The 25569-nt window shown below is 40.6% G+C and overlaps 1 protein-coding gene across 10 annotated transcripts in view; it reads left to right on the top strand.

Annotated features, from left to right (window-relative positions):
* The window catches only part of LOC139478721 (3',5'-cyclic-AMP phosphodiesterase 4C-like), a 392248-nt gene that overhangs the window by 313596 nt on the left and 53083 nt on the right, over nt 1-25569 (top strand). For all 10 annotated transcript variants that reach the window (XM_071261316.1, XM_071261317.1, XM_071261315.1 and 7 more), the window contains one exon: nt 23035-23150. In XM_071261316.1, the coding sequence (XP_071117417.1) occupies nt 23035-23150 (116 nt within the window). The remainder of the gene's footprint in view (nt 1-23034; nt 23151-25569) is intronic.

Raw genomic sequence — 25569 nt, 5'->3', positions numbered from 1 at the left:
GCTCCATTTCATCGACATCCATTATGAAGGCAGTATATGTTACTATGCTGCAGACCACTGCTGTTTGTTAGGCACTGAAGTATACATGGTTTTCTCATTTAGCTAAATGGGATTCAATATCAAAAGTCTGTAGTGTGTATTTACTTCAATTAATCAATACATAAATAAAAAAAGAAGTTTTTATCTGGGCCAAATCTTGGAAAAAGGATGTTAATTTAAAAGTTTATGAACCAAAAATTAACAAAACAGTGAAAACATTAAAGGTTATCTTATTATGACTAAAAATGTCAAAAATGTATAATATTTATCAGGCAGAGAGAGCTCATTTTGACAAAATTAGATGGATTGATTCGGTGGTAGTGGGGTGGAATACAATAATGCCCAGATCATCTTCCGAACATTACATTGGTCATAAAAGGCAAAGCAGTGGGGATATTTTATGAATGAGAGTCAGTGATGACGCCAGGTCATCGCAATAATAGGCTGCCATAGTGTTTGAAGGAAATGATATTGCCAGGCTGCAGCAAGCACCCACAGACTTTAGAACCTGCAGACCCTCATTTAAATAAATGGAATTTGAAACTATGGGCCGACACATTATCTACCTTCACCATATCTACCTTCCACGATATCTACCTTCCACGGGTCTATGGGCAGGCACTTATTTCGAACACTGGTTCGATGTGGTCTGAATATTACTGACTGCGGCTTTAACAACATGTGTGTGACTCCAAGACATAGCTCCTTTATTCCTGCGAATGTCTCACTCAACCACTCTCTGGAGGCAGAGCTGGCTGGCGTGGGCAGGACGATCTTGGTGTGTCTGTAGGGGATTTGGTTCGGTCTACTCAGATTAATGTGAAGATTGAGGTGAGGTAAAAAAAGGTTTAATATCGCGATTAACATTATTGCATTTTTATAGCAACATGCATGCCACCTTTTAGCGCCTTTGGTATGATGCATTAGGGGATTGTTAGAAGGAGAGTATATGTAGCAGTAACATTGTACCGCTTATGTGCTAGTTCCTGTACGTTGCCAGGAATCATTAGACCTGCAAGTGTGTACACCTGGTTGACTAAAAAATCTGGTCTCCATATGCACAGCATTGCCAGTTATTTTTAGACAATCCCACATTATCTAATTGAGTTAAGTATTCTTCACCAGTAAAATCCAAGCATACCAAGGACAGAATTCAGGCCTGTTTAAATCTCTTACTTTCTGAAAAAATAATCACCACGACTGGATTTTCAGGACAAAAATGTTCAGGTTTGATGGAAGGAAAGGGCCGCAGGAAAGCATCTTATCATGTTAAATTCCCACCTTGAGAAATTCACTTTGCAAGTCAAAGGTAGTTATTTCCTGGGGAAGCAGAGTCCGCCCGTGTACAGAGGCAGCTACAATGTGCTGGGTGAAATGTGGTTTGGGTTAAAGGGCAAGTTCACACGGAAATGAACCTTTTTTTCTTGTACTTTTTCCACATTAAAAGTGTTAACATAGAAGTGTCATAGACAAAAATATAAAAACATCATATTTAATTAACATATTTTTTGCACTAAAACGATTTATATTTTTCACATTTACCAAGTGTTCTATTTCCATAACAAAAACACCATGGCTTATGTCCCTTGCAATATGACGTCATTGGTGCCAATTGATAAACATTATGACGTCATCATGCTTTGTTAGAGCCGCTTCACGTGGTGTAGGTACAGTTTTGTGATTCTAGCATCTCAGATGCCAGCCAGAATTGTGTTATGCTGAGTCACCACTGCGCCGGAGTGTGTCGTAGACCATGTTGTTTTACCGCAAACTGGTCCTTGATATCTTTTGCGTTGAGAATAGACAGGGACCCAGTTGAATTGGCACCAATTACGTCATAATCTAAGGGGGATAACTCAGGCCTATTTCGCTCGTAAAACGAAGGCCTCATAACGGCATATCACTTTCACACTATTGTGAGCTTCCTACTTTCACTGTGAAAAAAAATGAGTGTATATTTTCAAACACAGATACTAACTAATTCTAAAATTGCGTTTTGTTTAGAAAAAGAAAGAAAGTGATTTTTGCGTGTACACTTCCCCTTTAAGGGTTCTTCAATATTAAAGATAGAGAGCATTTCTTCCATTGAAACAGGGATGAATCACAGCCAAAGATAGATAACTCCATGCATTTCTTGGTAAGATAACTTGCATTCTATGGCAAATCACAGGACTGTCTGGAGGATGACCAGGTCATTTCTGGTTCCCGTTGCGCTCTCAAACTGTCAGCTACAGGCCAGAACACCACCATAACAAACCTCACCCTAGTGTCTGTCCTGGTGGAAGGGGCACCATCAGTACGTCCAGCCTCACCGTAGTGTCTGTCCTGGTAGTGAAGAGGGCACCATCAGTATCACCAGCCTCACCCTAGTGTCTGTCCTGGTGGTGGAGGGGCCACCATCAGTATCACCAGCCTCACCCTAGTGTCTGTCCTGGTGGTGGAGGGGCCACCATCAGTATCACCAACCTCACCCTAGTGTCTGTCCTGGTGGAGGGGCCACCATCAGTATCACCAACCTCACCCTAGTGTCTGTCCTGGTGGTGAAGGGGGCACCATCAGTATCACCAGCCTCACCGTAGTGTCTGTCCTGGTGGTGGAGGAGGGGCCACCATCAGTATCACCAACCTCACCCTAGTGTCTGTCCTGGTGGAGGGGGCACTATCAGTACCTCCAACCTCACCCTAGTGTCTGTCCTTGTGGAGGGGGCACAATCAGTACCTCCAACCTCACCCTAGTGTCGGTCCTGGAGGAGGGAGCACCATCAGTATCACCAACCTCACCGTAGTGTCTGTCCTGGTGGAGGAGGGAGCACCATCAGTATCACCAACCTCACCCTAGTGTCTGTCCTGGTGGTGGAGGGGGCACCCTCAGTATCTCCAACCTCACCCTAGTGTCTGTCCTGGTGGAGGAGGGGGCACCATCAGTATCTCCAACCTCACCCTAGTGTCTGTCCTGGTTGTAAAGGGGGCACCATCAGTATCTCCAACCTCACCCTAGTGTCTGTCCTGGTGGAGGAGGGGGCACCATCAGTATCACCAACCTCACCCTAGTGTCTGTCCTGGTGGTGGAGGGGGCACCCTCAGTATCTCCAACCTCACCCTAGTGTCTGTCCTGGTGGAGGAGGGGGCACCATCAGTATCTCCAACCTCACCCTAGTGTCTGTCCTGGTTGTAAAGGGGGCACCATCAGTATCTCCAACCTCACCCTAGTGTCTGTCCTGGTGGAGGAGGGGGCACCATCAGTATCACCAACCTCACCCTAGTGTCTGTCCTGGTGGTGGAGGGGGCACTATCAGTATCACCAACCTCACCCTAGTGTCTGTCCTGGTGGAGGAGGGGGCACCATCAGTATCTCCAACCTCACCCTAGTGTCTGTCCTGGTGGTGGAGGGGGCACTATCAGTATCACCAACCTCACCCTAGTGTCTGTCCTGGTGGAGGAGGGGGCACCATCAGTATCACCAACCTCACCCTAGTGTCTGTCCTGGTGGAGGAGGGGGCACTATCAGTACCTCCAACCTCACCTTAGTGTCTGTCCTGGTTGTAAAGGGGGCACCATCAGTATCTCCAACCTCACCCTAGTGTCTGTCCTGGTGGTGAAGGGGGCACTATCAGTATCTCCAACCTCACCCTAGTGTCTGTCCTTGTGGTGGAGGAAGGAGCACCATCAGTATCTCCAACCTCACCCTAGTGTCTGTCCTGGTGGTGGAGGGGGCACCCTCAGTATCTCCAACCTCACCCTAGTGTCTGTCCTGGTGGTGGAGGGGGCACCCTCAGTATCTCCAACCTCACCCTAGTGTCTGTCCTTGTGGTGGAGGAAGGAGCACCATCAGTATCTCCAACCTCACCCTAGTGTCTGTCCTGGTTGTAAAGGGGGCACCATCAGTATCTCCAACCTCACCCTAGTGTCTGTCCTGGTGGAGGAGGGGGCACCATCAGTATCTCCAACCTCACCCTAGTGTCTGTCCTGGTGGTGGAGGGGGCACTATCAGTATCACCAACCTCACCCTAGTGTCTGTCCTGGTGGAGGAGGGGGCACCATCAGTATCACCAACCTCACCCTAGTGTCTGTCCTGGTGGAGGAGGGGGCACTATCAGTACCTCCAACCTCACCTTAGTGTCTGTCCTGGTTGTAAAGGGGGCACCATCAGTATCTCCAACCTCACTCTAGTGTCTGTCCTGGTGGTGGAGGGGGCACCCTCAGTATCTCCAACCTCACCCTAGTGTCTGTCCTTGTGGTGGAGGAAGGAGCACCATCAGTATCTCCAACCTCACCCTAGTGTCTGTCCTGGTGGTGGAGGGGGCACCCTCAGTATCTCCAACCTCACCCTAGTGTCTGTCCTGGTTGTAAAGGGGGCACCCTCAGTATCTCCAACCTCACCCTAGTGTCTGTCCTGGTGGTGGAGGGGGCACCATCAGTATCTCCAACCTCACCCTAGTGTCTGTCCTGGTGGTGGAGGGGGCACTATCAGTATCACCAACCTCACCCTAGTGTCTGTCCTGGTGGAGGAGGGGGCACCATCAGTATCACCAACCTCACCCTAGTGTCTGTCCTGGTGGAGGAGGGGGCACTATCAGTACCTCCAACCTCACCTTAGTGTCTGTCCTGGTTGTAAAGGGGGCACCATCAGTATCTCCAACCTCACCCTAGTGTCTGTCCTGGTGGTGAAGGGGGCACTATCAGTATCTCCAACCTCACCCTAGTGTCTGTCCTTGTGGTGGAGGAAGGAGCACCATCAGTATCTCCAACCTCACCCTAGTGTCTGTCCTGGTGGTGGAGGGGGCACCCTCAGTATCTCCAACCTCACCCTAGTGTCTGTCCTGGTGGTGGAGGGGGCACCCTCAGTATCTCCAACCTCACCCTAGTGTCTGTCCTTGTGGTGGAGGAAGGAGCACCATCAGTATCTCCAACCTCACCCTAGTGTCTGTCCTGGTGGTGAAGGGGGCACTATCAGTATCTCCAACCTCACCCTAGTGTCTGTCCTTGTGGTGGAGGAAGGAGCACCATCAGTATCTCCAACCTCACCCTAGTGTCTGTCCTGGTGGTGGAGGGGGCACCCTCAGTATCTCCAACCTCACCCTAGTGTCTGTCCTGGTGGAGGAGGGGGCACCATCAGTATCTCCAACCTCACCCTAGTGTCTGTCCTGGTGGTGGAGGGGGCAACATCAGTATCTCCAACCTCACCCTAGTGTCTGTCCTGGTGGTGAAGGGGGCACCATCAGTATCTCAAACCTCACCCTAGTGTCTGTCCTGGTGGAGGAGGGAGCACCATCAGTATCACCAGCCTCACCCTAGTGTCTGTCCTGGTTGTAAAGGGGGCACCATCAGTATCTCCAGCCTCACCCTAGTGTCGGTCCTGGTGGAGGAAGGAGCACCATCAGTATCACCAGCCTCACCCTAGTGTCGGTCCTGGTGGAGGAAGGAGCACCATCAGTATCACCAACCTCACCCTAGTGTCTGTCCTGGTAGTGGAGAGGGCACCATCAGTATCTCCAACCTCACCTCAGTGACTGCATCCAAAGAAATATTCAAGTCTTTACGAAAATTGACTGATTCTTGACTTCTGATTCCTTCTAGGATTCTGTAGTGGCAAAGTCAATGGACTCCAGAGCTTGTGGGGTCGGGATGGCCCAGTCGTCTAAGGTGCCACAATTCACTGTGCAGAGTTGTGTCCCTTGAGCACTCCAGAAACAGACTGTGGATTTGAATCTTGGTTCGCCCCATTTATGTTTCTTGGCATGTCAGCACCATACCCATGCTCATTGTTTTCATAATAGTAGTAAACGTCCGAGACCTGCATCACTTCGGGCTTTCCTCCCACAGTAAGCTAACATGCCTTGATATAACTGGAATACTGTTCAAATCCGTGTTAAACCCAACTCGCTCACTAAGAACTTTTGTATCCTATTTGGTTTTACCAGACAACATAAATTATTAGAATTCTTTTAGTAAGACTATTTCAAAAACCTAGGTATAAATACGAAAAGTATGATTTCTCAACAAAGCATCAAGGCCTTCACGTCAAGTGTGGTTAATATGTCCATTAAACACTTACCTACCTGAAGTTCTACAGGTCTACAGAGGTCATTACCCACATTGCACCTGCTCAGTAGGTATGCGGACAATAAGTCTAATTACTTGATTAGTCCTTTGCAAAGATTGCAGCTTACTCCCATTTACTATAGATATTTACAGGCCTGAACTAACACTGTAGATTCATTGTGATGATCTTGTGGACAAATACTGCAAGACACATTGAATACTTAATGCTCCAGGCATTACGGGAGTACATCTAGTGGACAGGTCTACTATGTCTCGTAAAATCATTATTTTGTTTTATTTTGAGTTGCGAACAAGGGGTCGAAACATCTCCTGTGACCGGGTTGGACTAATACAGCCATTGGAGAAAGCAGGCTGAGTGATTTCATCACATGCTTTGTCACAGTGGTTTACAAACCAGTGTCCTTTCACAGGAGTTGCTGGTACTAGTTTGTCGCAGCATTGGTTGTGAGCATACTGTGGCAGTCTATGGGAATTATCCCAGCAGAATACATTAGGCCACAATGGACACAGAGGTTGTGTGTAGCTACATTGAGCTGCTCGCTCCGTAAGACGGACATACAGCCTTGATTGTTACTCCTAGATGAAAGGCTAGAATATCAATTAATTCTATGCTTCATTTGAGATGCAATCGACATTTCTTGAGCAAGGCTGTAGGACCTGGTGGTGATGTATGGCCGTCGTGGGCACGGAGGAATGATGACACTGTGTGGAAGGATAGAAGGATGACATCTGTATGGGGTGTGTTAAGAGCATTTGTGAAGCTTGCATATGTCGGTAAGTGGAAGCGGTTTCACGACCCTAAATGTTTAATGGTTTTTGTCTCTGAAAATGATGATGACTTTGGCAGTGTGTTGGGTAGTTATGTTATTGTTGTGTTATCTCAGGTTCCACATGGATCAATAAGTGGTGGGAGTTGTGGAGTCGTAGTTCCATGTTTTCAAGCTGCGTGTGGTCAGACGTGCAGGTACTCAGCTCCGATTGATGTTATCTCGAGATTATTGAAGCTGACGACTTGTTCTGTTGTCCAGTGTCGGGGTGATGAGATTCATGGGCTGGCTAACACTGTTGTTACTGTCATTACCATCATTACCGTGTCAATTCCAATGAATATGTGCCCAATTCTCATGCTAGTTCCTTCATTAGGACCGATCATCACCATAATGGTCTCCGCGTACAGAAAGGTGCCGGCAATCTGTCAACCAATTTTGTCGGCGCTATGTACATATCTTGACTTGAGGAATTCAGCACTATCTATTTCGAATGGTTCAGCGTGTTGACTCATGGATTTTCATAGACTGTTGACACTGTCTTGCACTCATGCAGACATGTACAAAATGAGTAAATTGATTTTCTTTTTGTGACTATCAATTAACATTGCTTTTATTCCATGAATGTCAGTGACACTTTTCCTACACTTGCAATATCTGTTTTTGAGATCATTAATTATACTTGAAATCTGCATACATGACTTTCGGGGGTGGTCTGGTAGCCTAGTAGTTAAAGCATTTACTCGTCACGCCAAAGACCCGAGTGTGATTCCCTACATGGGTACAATGTGTGATGCCCATTTCTCTTTTCCCCTGTTGGGATATTGCCGGAATATTGCTAAAAGGGCGTAAAACCAAACTCACTCACTCACTCACGTATACATAATTTCCACTTTTCAATATGGTCGTTTATTGTGGAATTTCATCGCCTCATCTCCCATCATCAGTTCAAGATTATGTTATGGGGCTTTCCATCCTTCTGTCCTTTGGCACCAAACCAAAATTTTGAACTGATTTCTGGAAAACTGCTCTGTATACAACAGCATTGTCACATTTCCATCAGTTTACATGTGCAAGTGCCAGTAGATTACATGTGCAAGGATAACAGAGTATCTGAATTAAGAAATGTTAAAAAGTCTTCTGTCTTTTGAAAAAAATAATTAAGTTGTTCGGGCCAGAATTCTTATAACACTCAGAAAATTCTTATAATATTCAGTAACTTATTACAAGGGAGATAGTCATCCCTCTAATGCCTAGACAGTGTAATTGGTACCATGTGTTAAACAGAGACATTTTCTCATTGTAATTAGGAAAATAATTAACTGTTAGATTGGCCGACTTAAATTTAAGGTATCACCAAACAGAGTGGTGTTGGACGACTTGAATGCAACTTGCCAATTAGCCCATATCTAGTTCTTAGCAGTAGTGCAACCAAATTCCACTTCTGTATTTAAGCAGTAGATATGCTCAGGAAAATTAGTTAAACATCACTCATTCTGTATTTTGTTCACCTCTCCACAATTTCCATGTATCTTTTGGAAATACCTGCAAGTGACATTAATCTCATTGTAATAAATGTCCAAGATAGACCGATTCCCTGTGGACACTGAAAATATTGCGGAATATGAAGATGTACAAGATCCATGTACAAGAACACTGCACAAGAGCACTGCACAAGAGCACTGTGCAAGAACACTGTTCAAGAACAATGTATGTATTCCATTTCATTAGAAATCATTTCACATAATCCAGAAAAAGCAGTTGATCAATTAAAAGGGTTGTCAAAAAAAATGTCATTAGATACTTGATTTCATTTCATTTGTTTCTATATGTCAATTTGTAAATCAAAATAATTGCTTATGGTAATAAAATTGAGAAAAGATTTTTTTAAAATCTTTTAAATAATTAAAATCGACTTTCCAGGTGCATATATAGTGGAACTATAGGCAATCCTGTTTAAACCTACACCAATCCCCTACTGCCATACTCAGATAGAACAACCATTCTTTATAACTTTTAAAAAGACAGAAATTTCAGCTCTCCATGGTTACCTGGAAAATAAGAACCTTGACAGCGCCAGATCTAAATTCTGATACATTTTTACAAAGACTCAGCATTGCCAGGGGAAAGGCCAACAATACAGTGTTGCTATTACAGTGCATCTTTTCTGAGTAAAAAGCACAAATTGAGCAGTGAGCTTCAGGAACTGTGGAGAGGCTGATGAGGAGGCGTAATAGTCACAGAATAGATGTAACAAGGAGACGAAGATGAGGAGCGAGGACTCCACAAGAGGCTGGAGACTTCTTCTGGCAATAGCTGCTAGCAGTGTCTACCAGCATCTGCCACACTGGTCTCACAGTGTCCTATTGCTGTGTACAGGAGAAATGACATTTCCAGCTCAAAATAGACGGGTTGGAAATAACTATGTACTTATGTCACTTTGTAAATATATCAGAGAGTGGTGTCTATGAATTTGAGATGTTTGTTTAAATGAATCTGGAAGATTGGTGTTGATCTGCTGCTGGTGCCAGACAATGATGGCTGTTTGTGTTTGTGTTCGGAGTTTGTGTTTATGGTTATGTTGATCAACTAATTGTTTTGTGCCGAGTAAATATGACACTAGGCTAAAATTTAGTCTATGATATCTTTTTTTACACAATGAATTTCTCAGATTTGGAAAATAGAATGTGCTGTTTTCTTAGTTTGTGAGATTCATCTATTTAAAATAAACTTAAATTGCATGTGGTTAATCCACCGTCATTGTTCAGGACTAATGTTATATTCCAATGAGTAAACTCAAACACACCTGCCTATTAAAAACTGCTAAGTAAGAAAACATAATTTAAAAAATATATTCTTTAAAAATAATGATGCCTATGTCTCCTTCTATCAATTTTGAGAAAATTGCGAAGACAGTTTGTCAATCACTGGCAAAGAAGAACTGTCTTTCCCTTTCTTTCTTCTCTTCTGATGCAAGAAACAAAATTCTTTTTTTCATGAATGTCAGTTATAATGTTGGCAAGTAACAGTATTTCCAAAAAGGGTCCTAAATCTCATAATTTCAAGAATAAATAAAGATTATGTTCTAATATGGTGATATTATAAAATCTGGCCATATATTTATATATTTTTAAACATGTAGTTGTATGCATCTGTATCATATTTTTTATGTTCAAGAATCTAGAATGATGTAGACCAGTTATTAAAAGTACAAATATTAAGTAATTTTATACCCAGTAAGTCGTTTGACCAAGTTATAGTTCACTTATTGTCCTCTACAACACCTTCTTTTCTGGAATGGTGTTAACTGATCGGTGAAATATTCATGAGTTATTCAAGTAAGCCTCAATAGCTTTTGGTCCAATGTGTCATGCCACTGGATTCTAATTATGGTTATATTGCCATGATATATTCTCCACATATATATCTCACATGGACAAGTACTTTCTTTGGTCAGGAAAGCAGTGGAGTCTATTGTTGCCCTCTGTGCTGACCAGTGCTTTGGGTATGGTCCGGTTTTTCACACCCGAACTGACCGTTGTTACTAACAGGAATGGACATGGAGGAGAATATTAATATCCTGCCATTTTGTGGAAGTAGGGCACACTGACCTACTTCTGAAGCTCCGGTGGGTAGGTATTCTGGTTGGTATTCTGGGTCAGCTGATACTGAATAAGGATTTATATCAAACATCAACCCACAGAATAACCAGTCTTGGTTATCTCCCGAAACAGATTCCATTGGCGTACAAGACAAAATTGTGGTGAAAATATATGAATGGATCCCTGAAAATCATTGATTACACCAGGTGTTCTTATAAATGGTAAGCATGTCCTGCTACGTCGGTAGAACCTGCTACTCACAGATTAAAGTAAGCGTTAGTTTCCAATCTACACAGCAGTGCTCCTTCCATACCACGACTGTAAACAATAGTTATTGAAATGCTATTTTCCTGCAGACTTATTCATAATTCCTTATCTTTGTTGTTCATGGAACCATTCATTTGTTGTGTATTTAAGGATATTTTTATCCGAAATTGACAATATATGTGAAGATTCTCCCAGACTTTATGTTCCATGTTTCCTTAAACATTATCAGCAGATAATTGGTATTATTTTGAATCCAGAATACTTATGAAAGTTAAATTGTATGTTACTAAAAATGCAAATTAAAGTATGAGAAGGTATTATAATGATCATCAATATTTATTTTGATTGATACATTTTTTATTTCACATTACCCATGTTACATTTATGGATGCAATATCCAGAATGATATGAATTATCTAGATGTACATTGTAATTTAGTCGATGGGACATTTTATCATCTACAAAGACCTCACTAGCTGTTATCATATGCAAGATAAAATATTTGTTTGAATTGAAGTAAATCTACTTTCAATAATAACTTCTCACACCCACTTGCGAACATGCACTTACATCTACAATTCACCCAAACCAACAATGAAAGTCAAACATGCTTAATGCATTCAGATGCATGGATGCCCAATCACAAATACATTAGTTATTGTCATTTTCATCATCCGCAGTGTGTTAGGTACAAGTTAAGGTACAAGTTTATCAGAGTATGTATGTTAAACATTAGTTGTGTTGTGAACAGAACACGGTAAGCTGCCAAATAAAACAAATTCTTCATAAAAGCTGATCCTCCTAAAGTTTATTAAACTCCTCCCATGATTAGAAGACGTCTTTCAAGTGTCTCATAATAATGCTGTCTTGCCAAATAAAACAAACTCTTTATATAGCTGCTTATAAAGTTTATTAAACTCCTCCCATGATTAGAAGGCGTCTTTCAAGTGTCTCATAATAATGCTGTCTTGCCAAATAAAACAAATTCTTCATATAGCTGCTTCTAAAGTTTATTAAACTCCTCCCATGATTAGAAGGCGTCTTTCAAGTGTCTCATAATAATGCTGTCTTGCCAAATTAAACAAATTCTTCATATAGCTGCTCCTCCTAAAGTTTATTAAACTCCTCCCATGATTAGAAGGCGTCTTTCAAGTGTCTCATAATAAGGCTGTCTTGCCAAATAAAACAAATTCTTCATATAGCTGCTTCTAAAGTTTATTAAACTCCTCCCATGATTAGAAGGCGTCTTTCAAGTGTCTCATAATAATGCTGTCTTGCCAAATTAAACAAATTCTTCATATAGCTGCTCCTCCTAAAGTTTATTAAACTCCTCCCATGATTAGAAGGCGTCTTTCAAGTGTCTCATAATAAGGCTGTCTTGCCAAATAAAACAAATTCTTCATATAGCTGCTTCTAAAGTTTATTAAACTCCTCCCATGATTAGAAGGCGTCTTTCAAGTGTCTCATAATAATGCTGTCTTGCCAAATTAAACAAATTCTTCATATAGCTGCTCCTCCTAAAGTTTATTAAACTCCTCCCATGATAAGAAGGCATCTTTCAAGTGTCTCATAATAAGGCTGTCTTGCCAAATAAAACAAATTCTTCATATAGCTGCTTCTAAAGTTTATTAAACTCCTCCCATGATTAGAAGGCGTCTTTCAAGTGTCTCATAATAATGCTGTCTTGCCAAATTAAACAAATTCTTCATATAGCTGCTCCTCCTAAAGTTTATTAAACTCCTCCCATGATAAGAAGGCGTCTTTCAAGTGTCTCATAATAATGCTGTCTTGCCAAATAAAACAAATTCTTCATATAGCTGCTCCTCCTAAAGTTTATTAAACTCCTCCCATGATAAGAAGGCATCTTTCAAGTGTCTCATAATAATGCTGTCTTGCCAAATAAAACAAATTCTTCATATAGCTGCTTCTAAAGTTTATTAAACTCCTCCCATGATTAGAAGGCGTCTTTCAAGTGTCTCATAATAATGCTGTCTTGCCAAATTAAACAAATTCATCATATAGCTGCTCCTCCTAAAGTTTATTAAACTCCTCCCATGATAAGAAGGCATCTTTCAAGTGTCTCATAATAAGGCTGTCTTGCCAAATAAAACAAATTCTTCATATAGCTGCTTCTAAAGTTTATTAAACTCCTCCCATGATTAGAAGGCGTCTTTCAAGTGTCTCATAATAATGCTGTCTTGCCAAATTAAACAAATTCATCATATAGCTGCTCCTCCTAAAGTTTATTAAACTCCTCCCATGATAAGAAGGCATCTTTCAAGTGTCTCATAATAATGCTGTCTTGCCAAATGAAACAAATTCTTCATATAGCTGCTTCTAAAGTTTATCAAACTCCTATGATTAGAAGGCGTCCTTCAAGTGTCTCATAATAATGCTGTCTTGCCAAATAAAACAAATTCTTCATATAGCTGCTTCTAAAGTTTATCAAACTCCTCCCATGATAAGAAGGCATCTTTCAAGTGTCTCATAATAATGCTGTCTTACCAAATAAAACAAATTCTTCATATAGCTGCTCCTCCTAAAGTTCATTTAACTCCTACCATGATTAGAAGGCGTCCTTCAAGTGTCTCATAATAATGCTGTCTTGCCAAATAAAACAAATTCTTCATATAGCTGCTTCTAAAGGTTATCAAACTCCTCCCATGATAAGAAGGCGTCTTTCAAGTGTCTCATAATAATGCTGTCTTGTCAAATAAAATATTATATAGGTAAAAAATATATATATTATAAAATATTATATATTCTTCATATAGCTGCTTCTAAAGTTTATCAAACTCTCAGAATGCTTCTTTGAAGTATTGTGTAGTTGTTATTTTTTTGAATGCTATTCTGTCAAAACTTACAAATTCTTCATACAGCTGCTTCTAAAGTTTATTAAACTCCTACTATGGTTGTACATTTCTACCAAACCCCTCATGATGTTGTATATTCATGCATAGATTCCCGTGTAAGGCAGAAATTGTATTGATTATTAATCAAGTACAAACTGGTCTCCTACAGAAGTGTCTCAAGATATTGGCAAGATTTCCTGCTAGAAAACTGTGAAGCCTGCCATCTTGATGCGATATAATTCCCACAATCCTGCTGTAAAATAGTGTTTCCTGTTTTTCCTAGCCAATATTGAATATTGCTATTAGATAGAGCATTTCTCCCTGACTTCCTCCGTTAGTATGGAATCAATGTTGCCATGGAGATGTCTGACATTGCTCAGCGTGACACTCTTCAATTGTATGTCAGTTTTAGTTTTCGCACAATCGTTGAGACATTATTGTACATAAAGATTACCATTAGGCAAGGAAAGGTGAGGTATTGTGTCGTCATGACGGTGTGGCAAATCCATGCAATATCCAGTCTGGCACACCGGGCAGAGGCCTTAATGTATTTAGTTGATAGGAAGACAGTATGCAAGACTTGTGTATGATGGAGTTAAATCTATTTTGTGGATGATTTAAATGTAGCATATAATGTCAATATTTTGAGTATTCAACTCTTAATATTTCAAAGGATGATCTTTAGATTTAATTGTTTGACTTAAAATTTGATATTATACTGAATATTTTGATTTTACATTGGTGGAATGTGATGGCGTGACTTGATTTTGATGAACTTTATGATTGCCAGAATGGTATTAATGTGCCAGAATGGTATTAATGTATCAGAATGGTATTAATGTGCCACAATGGAATTAATGTGCCACAATGGTATTAATGTGCCAGAATGGTGATGATGTGCTAGAATGGAATTAATCTGCAAGAATGGTATTAATGTATCAGAATGGTTATGATGTGTCAGAATGGTATTAATGTGCCAGAATGGTTATGATGTGTCAGAATGGTATTAATGTGCCAGAATGGTATTAATGTGCCGGAAGGGTATTAATGTGCCAGAATGGTATTAATGTGCCAGAATGGTTATGATGTGTCAGTATGGTATTAATGTGCCAGAATGGTATTAATGTGGCAGAAGGGTATTAATGTGCCTGAATGGTATTAATGTGTCAGAATGGTATAAATGTGGCAGAAGGGTATTAATGTGCCAGAAGGGTATTAATGTGTCAGAATGGTATAAATGTGCCAGAATGGTATTAATGTATCAGAATGGTATTAATGTGCCACAATGGAATTAATGTGCCAGAATGGTATTAATGTGCTAGAATGGAATTAATCTGCAAGAATGGTATTAATGTATCAGAACGGTATTAATGTGTCAGAATGGTGATGATATGTCAGAATGTGGATGATATGCCAGAATGGTTATGATGTGTCAGAATGGTATTAATGTGCCAGAAGGGTATTAATGTGCCAGAATGGTATTAATGTGCAGAATGGTATTAATGTGCCAGAATGGTTATGATGTGTCAGAATGTGGATAAAGTCTCAGCATTTGAATAGTGTGCCAGAATGGTATTAATGTGTCAGAATGGTGATAATATGTCAGAATGGTATTAATGTGTCAGAATGGTGGTGATATGTCAGAATGTGGATGATGTGTCAGAATGTGGATAGTGTGTCAGAATGGTGATCATGTGTCAGAATGTGTATAATGTGTCAGAATGGAGATAATGTGTGTTATCTTACCTCACATATGAAGATTCTGATTGGCTGAGAACCATTCTATTATTTTCTATGTACCCCACTAATGTTCTTGTGTTCCCACTGGAATTGCAGAACTTTTGACATTATATTTGGAACATACCATCCTCAATTTTGTATCTTGAATTAAAGAAGTACGACACCATTATCTGGATATTTACAACATTTTCCAAATGAAATAGATCCAGAGGGAATAGCTCTAGGTTTGTTTCCTGCCATCTACAAATGCCTAACTATTTCTTATATCTATAGTGTTATGAATTGTTAAAATAGACTGTTTTCTAACCAGTTGAAAGTATGATAGCATATAAAGTTTTGTATCACAAAGCATCTCACTTTCAAAATTGAGAAGGAAGAGAATTGTTTAGATACAGATTTCTTGGGGACATATAACTCCTCTATTCCCCTAAAGCCATTTTTGGATTCTGGTTCATAAATGGTCCCCAGCAACCTAGCCTGGTTTTAAGATGTGACTTGCTTATGGATTGAGTGGTCAGGTTGTTGATGGTAGTCATGACAATGTAGGTTATTCCTCATAATATCAGTCACTGAGTAGTAGTATAGGTAATGGTGATTCTGGACCACTTCCACTGGAGACAGATTTATATGCCTATACTGCTACTACAGAGGGAATTTTTTATGCACAAATGATGATGCCATTCAACGATTGTCATGAGTCGTATTAAAAGAAACATCAATATTAAATAATAATGAATAAAAAAATTCCTATGTACTATCAATGCCCACCAACATGCCCACCACCTAGATTCTGATACACCTAAGGGAAGTTACTCTGTACAGTGACCCATCTTGTTTGATGAAGAATGGTTATAGTGAAGTGCCTGGCTAGAAATTGAGTTGCCCTAGGCAAAAGTTTCACACAACAAGAAGTGGAGTATTTGAGCATTGTCAGAGTTATGTTATGCTGTCAAGAGCTTGTTCAACAAGCACCTGCTAGGGAAGTCAGTTGATCTAATGTTGACGGTAGCCAAAGGGCTGGTAGAAATTCTAGTGAATTGGTCCATTAGCCCCATGAAGCTCTTGGCTGGGTACCTGGTCTTGAGTTTTGTACACATTCACTTAAATGGTCACTTAATAAAAGTCTCATTAACAGTTTATTTGAATTTGACAATATTTCAGACTATCACAAACTGCCTGTCTCGGTGACACTTAATATGCCCCATTGGTGTAATGATCAAATGAGGCTGGAGTCCTTTTGTTATAGTTTTACACCAAATGGTTGATTTCTATCAACTGACCTAAATAAGAATTCTGAAGTCTTTGATGTGATTTGGCCATGTTAATTTGATGAGGTTTAGGGTACACAGGGGAGTAGTTATTCCAGATATGTCTAATGCTTCTTCTGTCTGGAACTGTTCATGGTGAATCTCTGTGAATTGGATGCAAGGTGTAGGATGTATTAATTTTGACACAATGTTGCCACTAATTTGCAGATTCTAATGAAGGTAGCACTCCTTATTAGGATGATGAACTGTTTCTTGGTGTTACAAATATAAGACTCATTAACACCACCAGTAAATCCTTTCAGCAAACTTTTGAAGTGTATAAGTAGGGCACAAGGCAGAACTTACAGGTGTCAATTCTACCCGTAAATGGGTCAAATTTGACTTTATGAATGTCAAATTTAACATTAAGCTTCTCAAATTTGACCTAGAGCTGACCAAGCAGGTGTTGTAGGTCTGCAAGAAAGCAAATAGGTGTCATTAGTTGTAAAGTAAAACTTTATAGGTTTCAAAGCAGAGATAACAGGTGTCAAACAGGTCTGCAAGTGTCTATGAAGTAGATCTGGGTGTCTAGGTAGGCATCGAAGGTGTCCAGGTTCCATCCATGTCCAATGGTGTTAAAGTTGTCCAAACAGGGCTTACTTCTACTCACCCATTGAACACGTAATATTCTGGATGGTAATTTCATTACTGTTGTTTTCTAATGGGCAAAAAAGTACATAACAAGTGTTTTGATCTAATTTTCTACTTTGTTTCTTAGGGTTTTAACTTTGAAAAGACACTGAAAGGGTTGGAAGAAAAGGTCCTAATTTCTAGTTGTCATTTACAGCCCTATAACAAAAAATGTTTACTTCTTTGCATTTTTTGTGTATAATTGAGACATTGATGGCATTCATGTTTTGAATTTATTTTGAATTATTGTTTTCTAGTTGTGCAAAGAATGAAAGTTACAGTTTTGTTTTCTTATTGTCATTTTCAGCAGTTTTTCAGCAGTATTCCAGCTATATGACGTCAGTCTGTAAATAATTGAGTCTGGACCAGACAATCCAGTGATTAATATCATGTAATGACACACATCACCCTTCAGAAACCTCACAAACTGGAAATAATTGCCCTAATTGTCTCCCTTTGGTACTGATTTCATGTTTTATGAAGTCATGAGAATGTCATCACTAATTCTAGCATTGTAAACACAAATAACCTCTTAGTCACAGAAAATTACCCACCTTTTCCTGCCATTTTGATACATATTCATCCCAGTGTTATATACGTCAGGACTTCCCTGCTTTGTAAATAATCGTTTCTATTTAAGTACTGTCAAATCTGCATGATTTGGTCTACCCCGGTTCAAATTCGTCTCGCTACAAGGACCGTAACTGTTCATAACACAGGTCGTTAACAGAAAAAAAATCAATCTAAAGAGTGTAGCCATCGCTCAGTATAATCTTGAGTGAGTGGGATCATATTTGGTGATTGACATAAACTCTACCCTAGTACTTGTGCCTACGTCATAGCTCTCAGATCATAGGCTGCCACTGTATAATCTGAGGGTCCAGAATTGGTCCGATCGTTACCAGCAGCAATTCTGATGATAACCATCACAGACGCATATAGACGCTTGGTCAGGCTCTGGTAGGAGAGCTTTTTAGATTTAAAAAATAATCAGAAAGCTGTTTCCTTAAGCATTTCTTTTTTATGTGATTAGATCATTTGAATTAAATGATTTTACCATGGAGTAGTACCTGATTTGTTCCAATAGTGCATCATGGGAATTGTGTTGGTTGATATGTGATCACATTTACTTCTTTCACACTCCCACACTCTTTTTCTGTGTCATCTTTGTATTCTGCTATTCAAGCATTGTCTTCTTCATGAATATTGATCTCTTCATCCTTAGCATTGCCCCCTACCTTATAGGTCTTTTTTATAAGCGTTAACTTTATCCTTCATGAGCATTGTCGTCTTCATGAGCATTGAACATTGTCTTCTTCATGAGCATTGTCTTCCTTACGAGCATTGTCTTCTTCATGAACATTTTCTTCATGAGCATTTTCTTCTTTATGGGCATTGTCTTCTTTATAAACATTATCTTCTCTATAGACATTGTCTTCTTCAAAAGCATTGTCTTCTTCATGAGCATTGTCTTCTTTATGGGCAATATCTTCTTCATGAGCATTGCCTTCTTTATGGGCAATATCTTCTTCATGAGCATTGTCTTCTTTATAAACATTATCTTCTCTATAGACATTGTCTTCTTCATGAGCATTGTCTTCTTCATGAGCTTTGTCTTCTTTATGGGCAATATCTTCTTCATGAGCATTGTCTTCTTTATAAACATTATCTTCTCTATAGACATTGTCTTCTTCAAAAGCATTGTCTTCTTCATGAGCATTGTCTTCTGCATAGCATTGTCTTCTTTATAGACATGTTGTCTTCTTCATGAACATTGTCTTCTTCATGAACATTGTCTTCTTCAAGTACATTTTCTTCATGAGCATTGTCTTCTTTATAGACATGTTGTCTTCTTCATCATCATTGTCTTCTTCATGAGCATAGTTTTCCTTATGAGCATTGTCCTCTTTATAAGCATTGTCTTCTTCATGAACATTGTCTTCTTCTTCTTCTTCTTCTTCTTTATTGTGTGTTCTTCATGAGCAGTGTATGTCTGATTCCTGAGCATTGTCTTCTACAAGTTCATCGTCTTCATCTTGAGCACCGTCTTTTTTAATATGAGTATTGCCACCTTCATGAATTTTCATCATTGCCCTATTCTGATTCAAGTATCTGTTTACCCTTTACAGGATACGAATCTATTTCTAAACATGTGTGCTATACTGGAAAAGGTCAAAACAAAGTTGATTGTGCAATATTAGATTATGTTTGATTGTGTGTGTTTTAGAAATCACCCTGATTATATTTCTTGGTTTGTCAGCACCATATACCTGTGTTCCTGCAGCACTTCTGGCACTTCTGGTTTTCTTTCGACATCAAGCTGACAGGCTGTGATATAACTGGAATACTAGCCTTTTGTGCTTTTGAAAATCTTCTTTGATATGCCAGCCATTTTGTATGCATGAACGCTTCTCTCAGTCAAGCTGGTCTAATGACCGTAATGATTTAGGAGTATATTAGGCAATGACAATTAAGGAACTGTTGAATTCAGTGCAGGTGGACTTATGTAATGATATGGAAAATAATCACACCTTTTGTAAGGGAAATACAACAAACCCTGTGAGAGTTGTGCTCAGGTTATTATTTATCTAGTACTGTTATCAGAATGTTTACTTACTTGTAATCATGCTTGTCTCAGGGAGCTTTTAGCATCTTAAAATACATTCCAAGTTGTGTTTTCCAGTCAAACAATGGTAATTTCTGATAAGTAAACACTGTGGTCCAAGTAAACACCATGGTCCAAGTAAACACTGTGGTCCAAGTAAACACCATGGTCCATGTATACATCATGGTCCATGTAAACACTGCGGTCCAAGTAAACACTGTGTCCAAGTAAACACTGTGGTCCAAGTAAAGACTGTGGTCCAAGTAAACACTGTGGTCCAAGTAAACACCATGGTCCATGTAAACACTGTGTTCCAAGTAAACACTGTGGTCCAAGTAAACACCATGGTCCATGTAGACACTGTGGTCCAAGTAAACACAATGGTCCATGTAAACACTGTGGTCCATGTAAACACTGTGGTCCAAGTAAACACTGTGGTCCAAGTAAACACCATGGTCCATGTAAACACTGTGTTCCAAGTAAACACTGTGGTCCAAGTAAACACAATGGTCCATGTAAACACTGTGGTCCATGTAAACACTGTGGTCCAAGTAAACACTGTGGTCCAAGTAAACACCATGGTCCATGTAAACACTGTGTTCCAAGTAAACATTGTGGTCCAAGTAAACACCATGGTCCATGTAAACACCATGGTCCAAGTAAACACAATGGTCCATGTAAACACTGTGGTCCAAGTAAACACTGTGGTCCAAGTAAACACTGTGGTCCATGTAAACACCATGGTCCATATAAACACTGTGGTCCATGTAAACACCATGGTCCATGTAAACACTGTGGTCCAAGTAAACACTGTGGTCCAAGTAAACACTGTGGTCCAAGTAAACACTGTGGTCCATGTAAACACCATGGTCCATATAAACACTGTGGTCCATGTAAACACCATGGTCCATGTAAACACTGTGGTCCAAGTAAACACCATGGTCCATGTAAACACTGTGGTCCAAGTAAACACAATGGTCCATGTAAACACCATGGTCCATGTAAACACTGTGGTCCAAGTAAACACCATGGTCCATGTAAACACTGTGTTCCAAGTAAACACTGTGGTCCAAGTAAACACCATGGTCCATGTAAACACTGTGGTCCAAGTAAACACAATGGTCCATGTAAACACTGTGGTCCAAGTAAACACTGTGGTCCAAGTAAACACTGTGGTCCATGTAAACACCGTGGTACAAGTAAACACTGAGTTCCAAGTAAACACTGTGGTCCAAGTAAACACAATGGTCCATGTAAACACTGTGGTCCAAGTAAACACTGTGGTCCAAGTAAACACTGTGGTCCATGTAAACACCATGGTCCATGTAAACACTGAGTTCCAAGTAAACACCATGGTCCAAGTAAACACTGTGGTCCAAGTAAACACCATGGTCCAAGTAAACACAATGGTCCAAGTAAACACCATGGTACAAGTAAACACCATGGTCCATGTAAACACCATGGTCCAAGTAAACACTGTGGTCCATGTAAACACCATGGTCCAAGTAAACACTGTGGTCCATGTAAACACTGTGGTCCAAGTAAACACTGTGGTCCAAGTAAACACTGTGGTCCAAGTAAACGCCGTGGTCCAAGTAAACCCCATGGTCCAAGTAAACACTGAGGTCCAAGTGATAAGAAAAGGTATGACTTAGTCATGTTTTGGATAAAAAGATTTCCCGTGCTGTCAGTGATGATGTTAATCAGAAGCTAGTTATGATGGTGGAAGATGACACATAGTGTGTGTTATTTCTGATGTCAGTGGATCTGTGTGCATTCCTATTCCATTCTGGGCTTCCTGGGACGTAGACAATCCAAGTTTGTTGGGTGTTGGAACATGTTGTCTTCCCATTACAATCTCATACTACCAAGTCCCCATCTACATGGCCGTCTCATCCTACCTGGTACCCATTTGATGCTGGGAGAACAAAAGCAAATTACAAAGAAAGTCACTTAACTAAGGCAATCCACATGCATGTATTTGTTGACTTGTTGGACAGGATCAAATATGTTGCTCACAATATCAATCCCTGGTTTATCTAGTCCAGACTTGATTATTTACAGGCCACTGTGATACTACTAGAATATTGAATTAAGGAAGAACAGAACCATTTGTACAAGTTGTATCATGTAAATTGGGACCGGGACGCCACTCTTGAACATTGACAGAGGTTGAAGCCAGTAATGAGACTAAGTATTGACATCATTAGGTTGGCAGGGATGAGTAGGGATATTATTAGTGTGACCTTATTGACTGAGGACTTGGGAGAGAGAGGGTTGTGAACGGGATTTCATGTTAATTATAAAGTCATTTGCTGTAGTTTGTAAGAGATGGGAGATTTTATGAGTGTTTCGTATACCACTGGTGACTAGTTGCATGAGACTCATACCAGGTATGAAGCGATGTCTTAAAAACTGGTTATGACTTCTTAACTCCTGGTTGTGTTCATTTGTGTTTATAAAGTTAAATATTGAATATCAGTGGAATATATTCCCACAACTAGGGGTCAGTGTGTCAGATCTGTCAAAGGTATTTGAATTATCATCAATTGTCATGAAATGATTCCTACTTTTCATGTTGTGATATCCAGTTGTCATGATACGTAACATCTGCCTCAGTAGGATAACCAGTTGTCTTTTATATCACAGTCACTAGTGTTGATATGATAACCCCTGGATGTGGTACCATACACACTTGTCATGGTATTGCCTCTTGTCATGGTATTACCTCTTGTCATGGTATTGCCTCTTGTCATATCAGGATCCGGGCAGTGGGATAGCCCAGTGGTTAAAGCGTTCACTTGATTGGTCGAGGACCGGGGTTCGATTTCCCACATGGGCACAATGTGTGAAGCCCATTGCTGGTGTCCCCTGCGGTAATATTGTTAGAATATTGCTAAAAGAGGTGTAAAACCATACTCACTCACTCACTCATCTCATGATATCCACTCCTTATGGCACAATGTGCTCCATTATACTTGATATGATACCCAGTCTTCTTGAAAGGATAATTGATTGTTGCAGAACTATTAAATTTTACACCCAGTTTTCAAAGGTGCAGGAAATCATTAGGAAATAACTCTTCATGTGGAATCCTTCCTGAGATTGTATAATAAACGACAACTCCATACACCATGCCTAAACTTTGTGTTTCTACCTCCAGACCTAGGCGAGGTTCATCCGGCCCCCACGGCCATGGCCTGCTGTCTCATGCATCGCAGCAGTCTCCCCAACATCATCATATGCAACAACTGTCCCCCAGTGGCAACAAGGTGCAAGGTAAGCTTCACAGAGTGAGTGAGTGAGTGAGTGGGTGGGTGGGTGAGTGAGTGAGTGAGTGAGTGAGTGAGTGAGTCAGTGAGTGAGTGAGTGGGTGGGTGGGTTGATGGGTGGGTGGATGGGTGAGTGAGTGAGTGAGTAAGTGAGTGGACAAGTGAGTGAATGAGTGGGTGGGTGAGTGTGTAGGTGAATGGGTGGATGGGCGGGTGAGTGGACAAGTAAGGGAATGAGTGGGTGAGTGAGTGGACAAGTGAGCGTGTGAGTGAGTATGGTTTAACGCCGCTTTTAGCAATATTCCAGCAATATCACGGCGGGGGACACCAGAAATGGGCTTCACACATTGTACCCATGTCGGGAATAGAACCCGGGTCTTCAGCGTGATGAGCGAACGCTTTAACCACTAGGCTACCCGACCGCCCTAGTGGAGAAGTGACTGAATGAGTGGGTGAGTGAATGATTGGGTGGGTGTATGAGTGGACAAGTGAGTGAATGAGTGAGTGGGTGAGTGAATGAGTGGGTGGGTGTATGAGTGGACAAGTGAGTGAATGAGTGGGTGAGTGAGTGAATGGGTCGGTGGGTGTATGAGTGGACAAGTGAGTGAATGAGTGGGTGAGTGAGTGAGTAAATGAGTGAATGGGTCGGTGGGTGGATGAGTGGACAAGTGAGTGAATGAGTGGGTGAGTGAGTGAGTGAGTGAGTGAGTGAATGGGTCGGTGGGTGTATGAGTGGACAAGTGAGTGAATGAGTTGGTAGGTAGGTAGGTGGGTGGGTGGGTGAGTGAGTGAGTGAGTGAGTGAGTGAGTGAGTGAGTGAGTAGGTGAGTGAGCGACAACAAGGTTGAAGATTAGTTGCATTTGAGTAAGTTGCATTATTGTTGCTTTTAACAGTAATTCAAGTCAGTGAGTGAGTTGAATTTAATGCTGATTTGAACTGTATTTCATTAAGTGAGGAAGTTGGATTAATCGCGGTACTTCAGTCACAGTATATCAGCTTAAATTTGAGGAAAGCCTGAAGTGATGCAGGTCTTAAATGTTTACCTCTTGTGTGAAGACAATGAGAAGGGTCATAAAACATCCAGTGATTATGGTCAGGGCGAAACCTGCATCATGTGATGCCAGCAGGCCCAAGGGATGCAACTCTGCACAGCCAATTGTAGCACCCACTTTTCCCAGCTGGTAGACAAGCAAAGGCTTCTTCGACTTAGTTCTGAGCAAATTTTGGATAAATAATTTACTCCCTATCATACACTCCCTGAGTTAGCCTGTAACTTTAAGGACCGCCTCCGTGGTCTAGTGGTAGAGTGTCCCCACCGGAGAGCGGAAGGTCCGGGGTTCGATCCCCGGCCGCGTCATACCAAAAGCCATTAAAAGATGATACTTGTTGTTACCCTGACTGGCGCTCAGCATTAAGGGGCTAAAACAAGGACTGGTCGGCTCGGAGTCAGTATACTGTGTCTGAGTGGGGTATTCATGTTAAACTGCGGCATGGTATCTCAGTGAGCTAGCACTATAAATCGGCATCAGTCCAGACTAGTACAAGCAGCCACACAAACACACACACGTACAAGCACGTCGCTATATAAGTGCAATAATCTTGGACGCGACGTTGAAAAACCCATTTCACCTCACCTCACCTGTAACTTCAACATTCAACTTACCTTGAGATAGTGAATCTGCACTGTTCACTCCATTCAAAAATGAAAATAAGGGGACACAACTCTTTAGCGACTGAACAGCTAGCCTCAAGGTTTATTTTACAGACAGTAGAAAATGATTTTCAAAGATAAGCCACAGATAATTCTGTTTGATAATGAATCAAGAACATTTAATTGTTTTAACGTAATGCCGACCTTCACATGGAAGGAATTGTTTCAGTACATAGCAATTCCAGGAGGTTGTTTGTTTGTGAGTCACATCTTAACTAATCCATTAACGAACAAGCACCTGATTGGAGAAGTAGATGATAGCTTTTTATTATATACTGCTCATGCTGTGGAATTAATGCTTTCCAAATACCATGATTCATGCTGCTGTTGGAGAGATAAAACTCCCATGATTCACCGGTCAGGCAGGTGCTTGAATCATGATTGACCTTGTTTGTTGGTATCATCGATGTACAAGTGAGTGAGGGTAAAGATACACGTAGCAAGACGTATTGATGTGCATTCAATGCTTCATATTCTTTTTAACAAAATTTTTACAATTTTTTTTTTAAATACCATTCCTATTATCTGCTTTAGGAAATAATGACGAAGTTTCTCTGGTGTCTTATACTGAAGGGGACTTATTCATGTGGAAATGTGTGCTGAAGTTAGGAGCCCATTAAGTATATTTTTGCCAGTTCTTGTTTCTCCTGACTTTTTTCAATCAGATTGCAGAGCATGAAGGGAGGGAGAATTATAGTTTTTGTTTATTTATTG

Source organism: Haliotis cracherodii, unplaced genomic scaffold (assembly GCF_022045235.1).
Source record: "Haliotis cracherodii isolate W230 unplaced genomic scaffold, xgHalCrac1.p SCAF_4, whole genome shotgun sequence".
Taxonomy (NCBI): domain Eukaryota; kingdom Metazoa; phylum Mollusca; class Gastropoda; order Lepetellida; family Haliotidae; genus Haliotis; species Haliotis cracherodii.
Note: the sequence above shows the minus strand (reverse complement) of the source record. Positions and strands in the feature narration are given on the sequence as shown.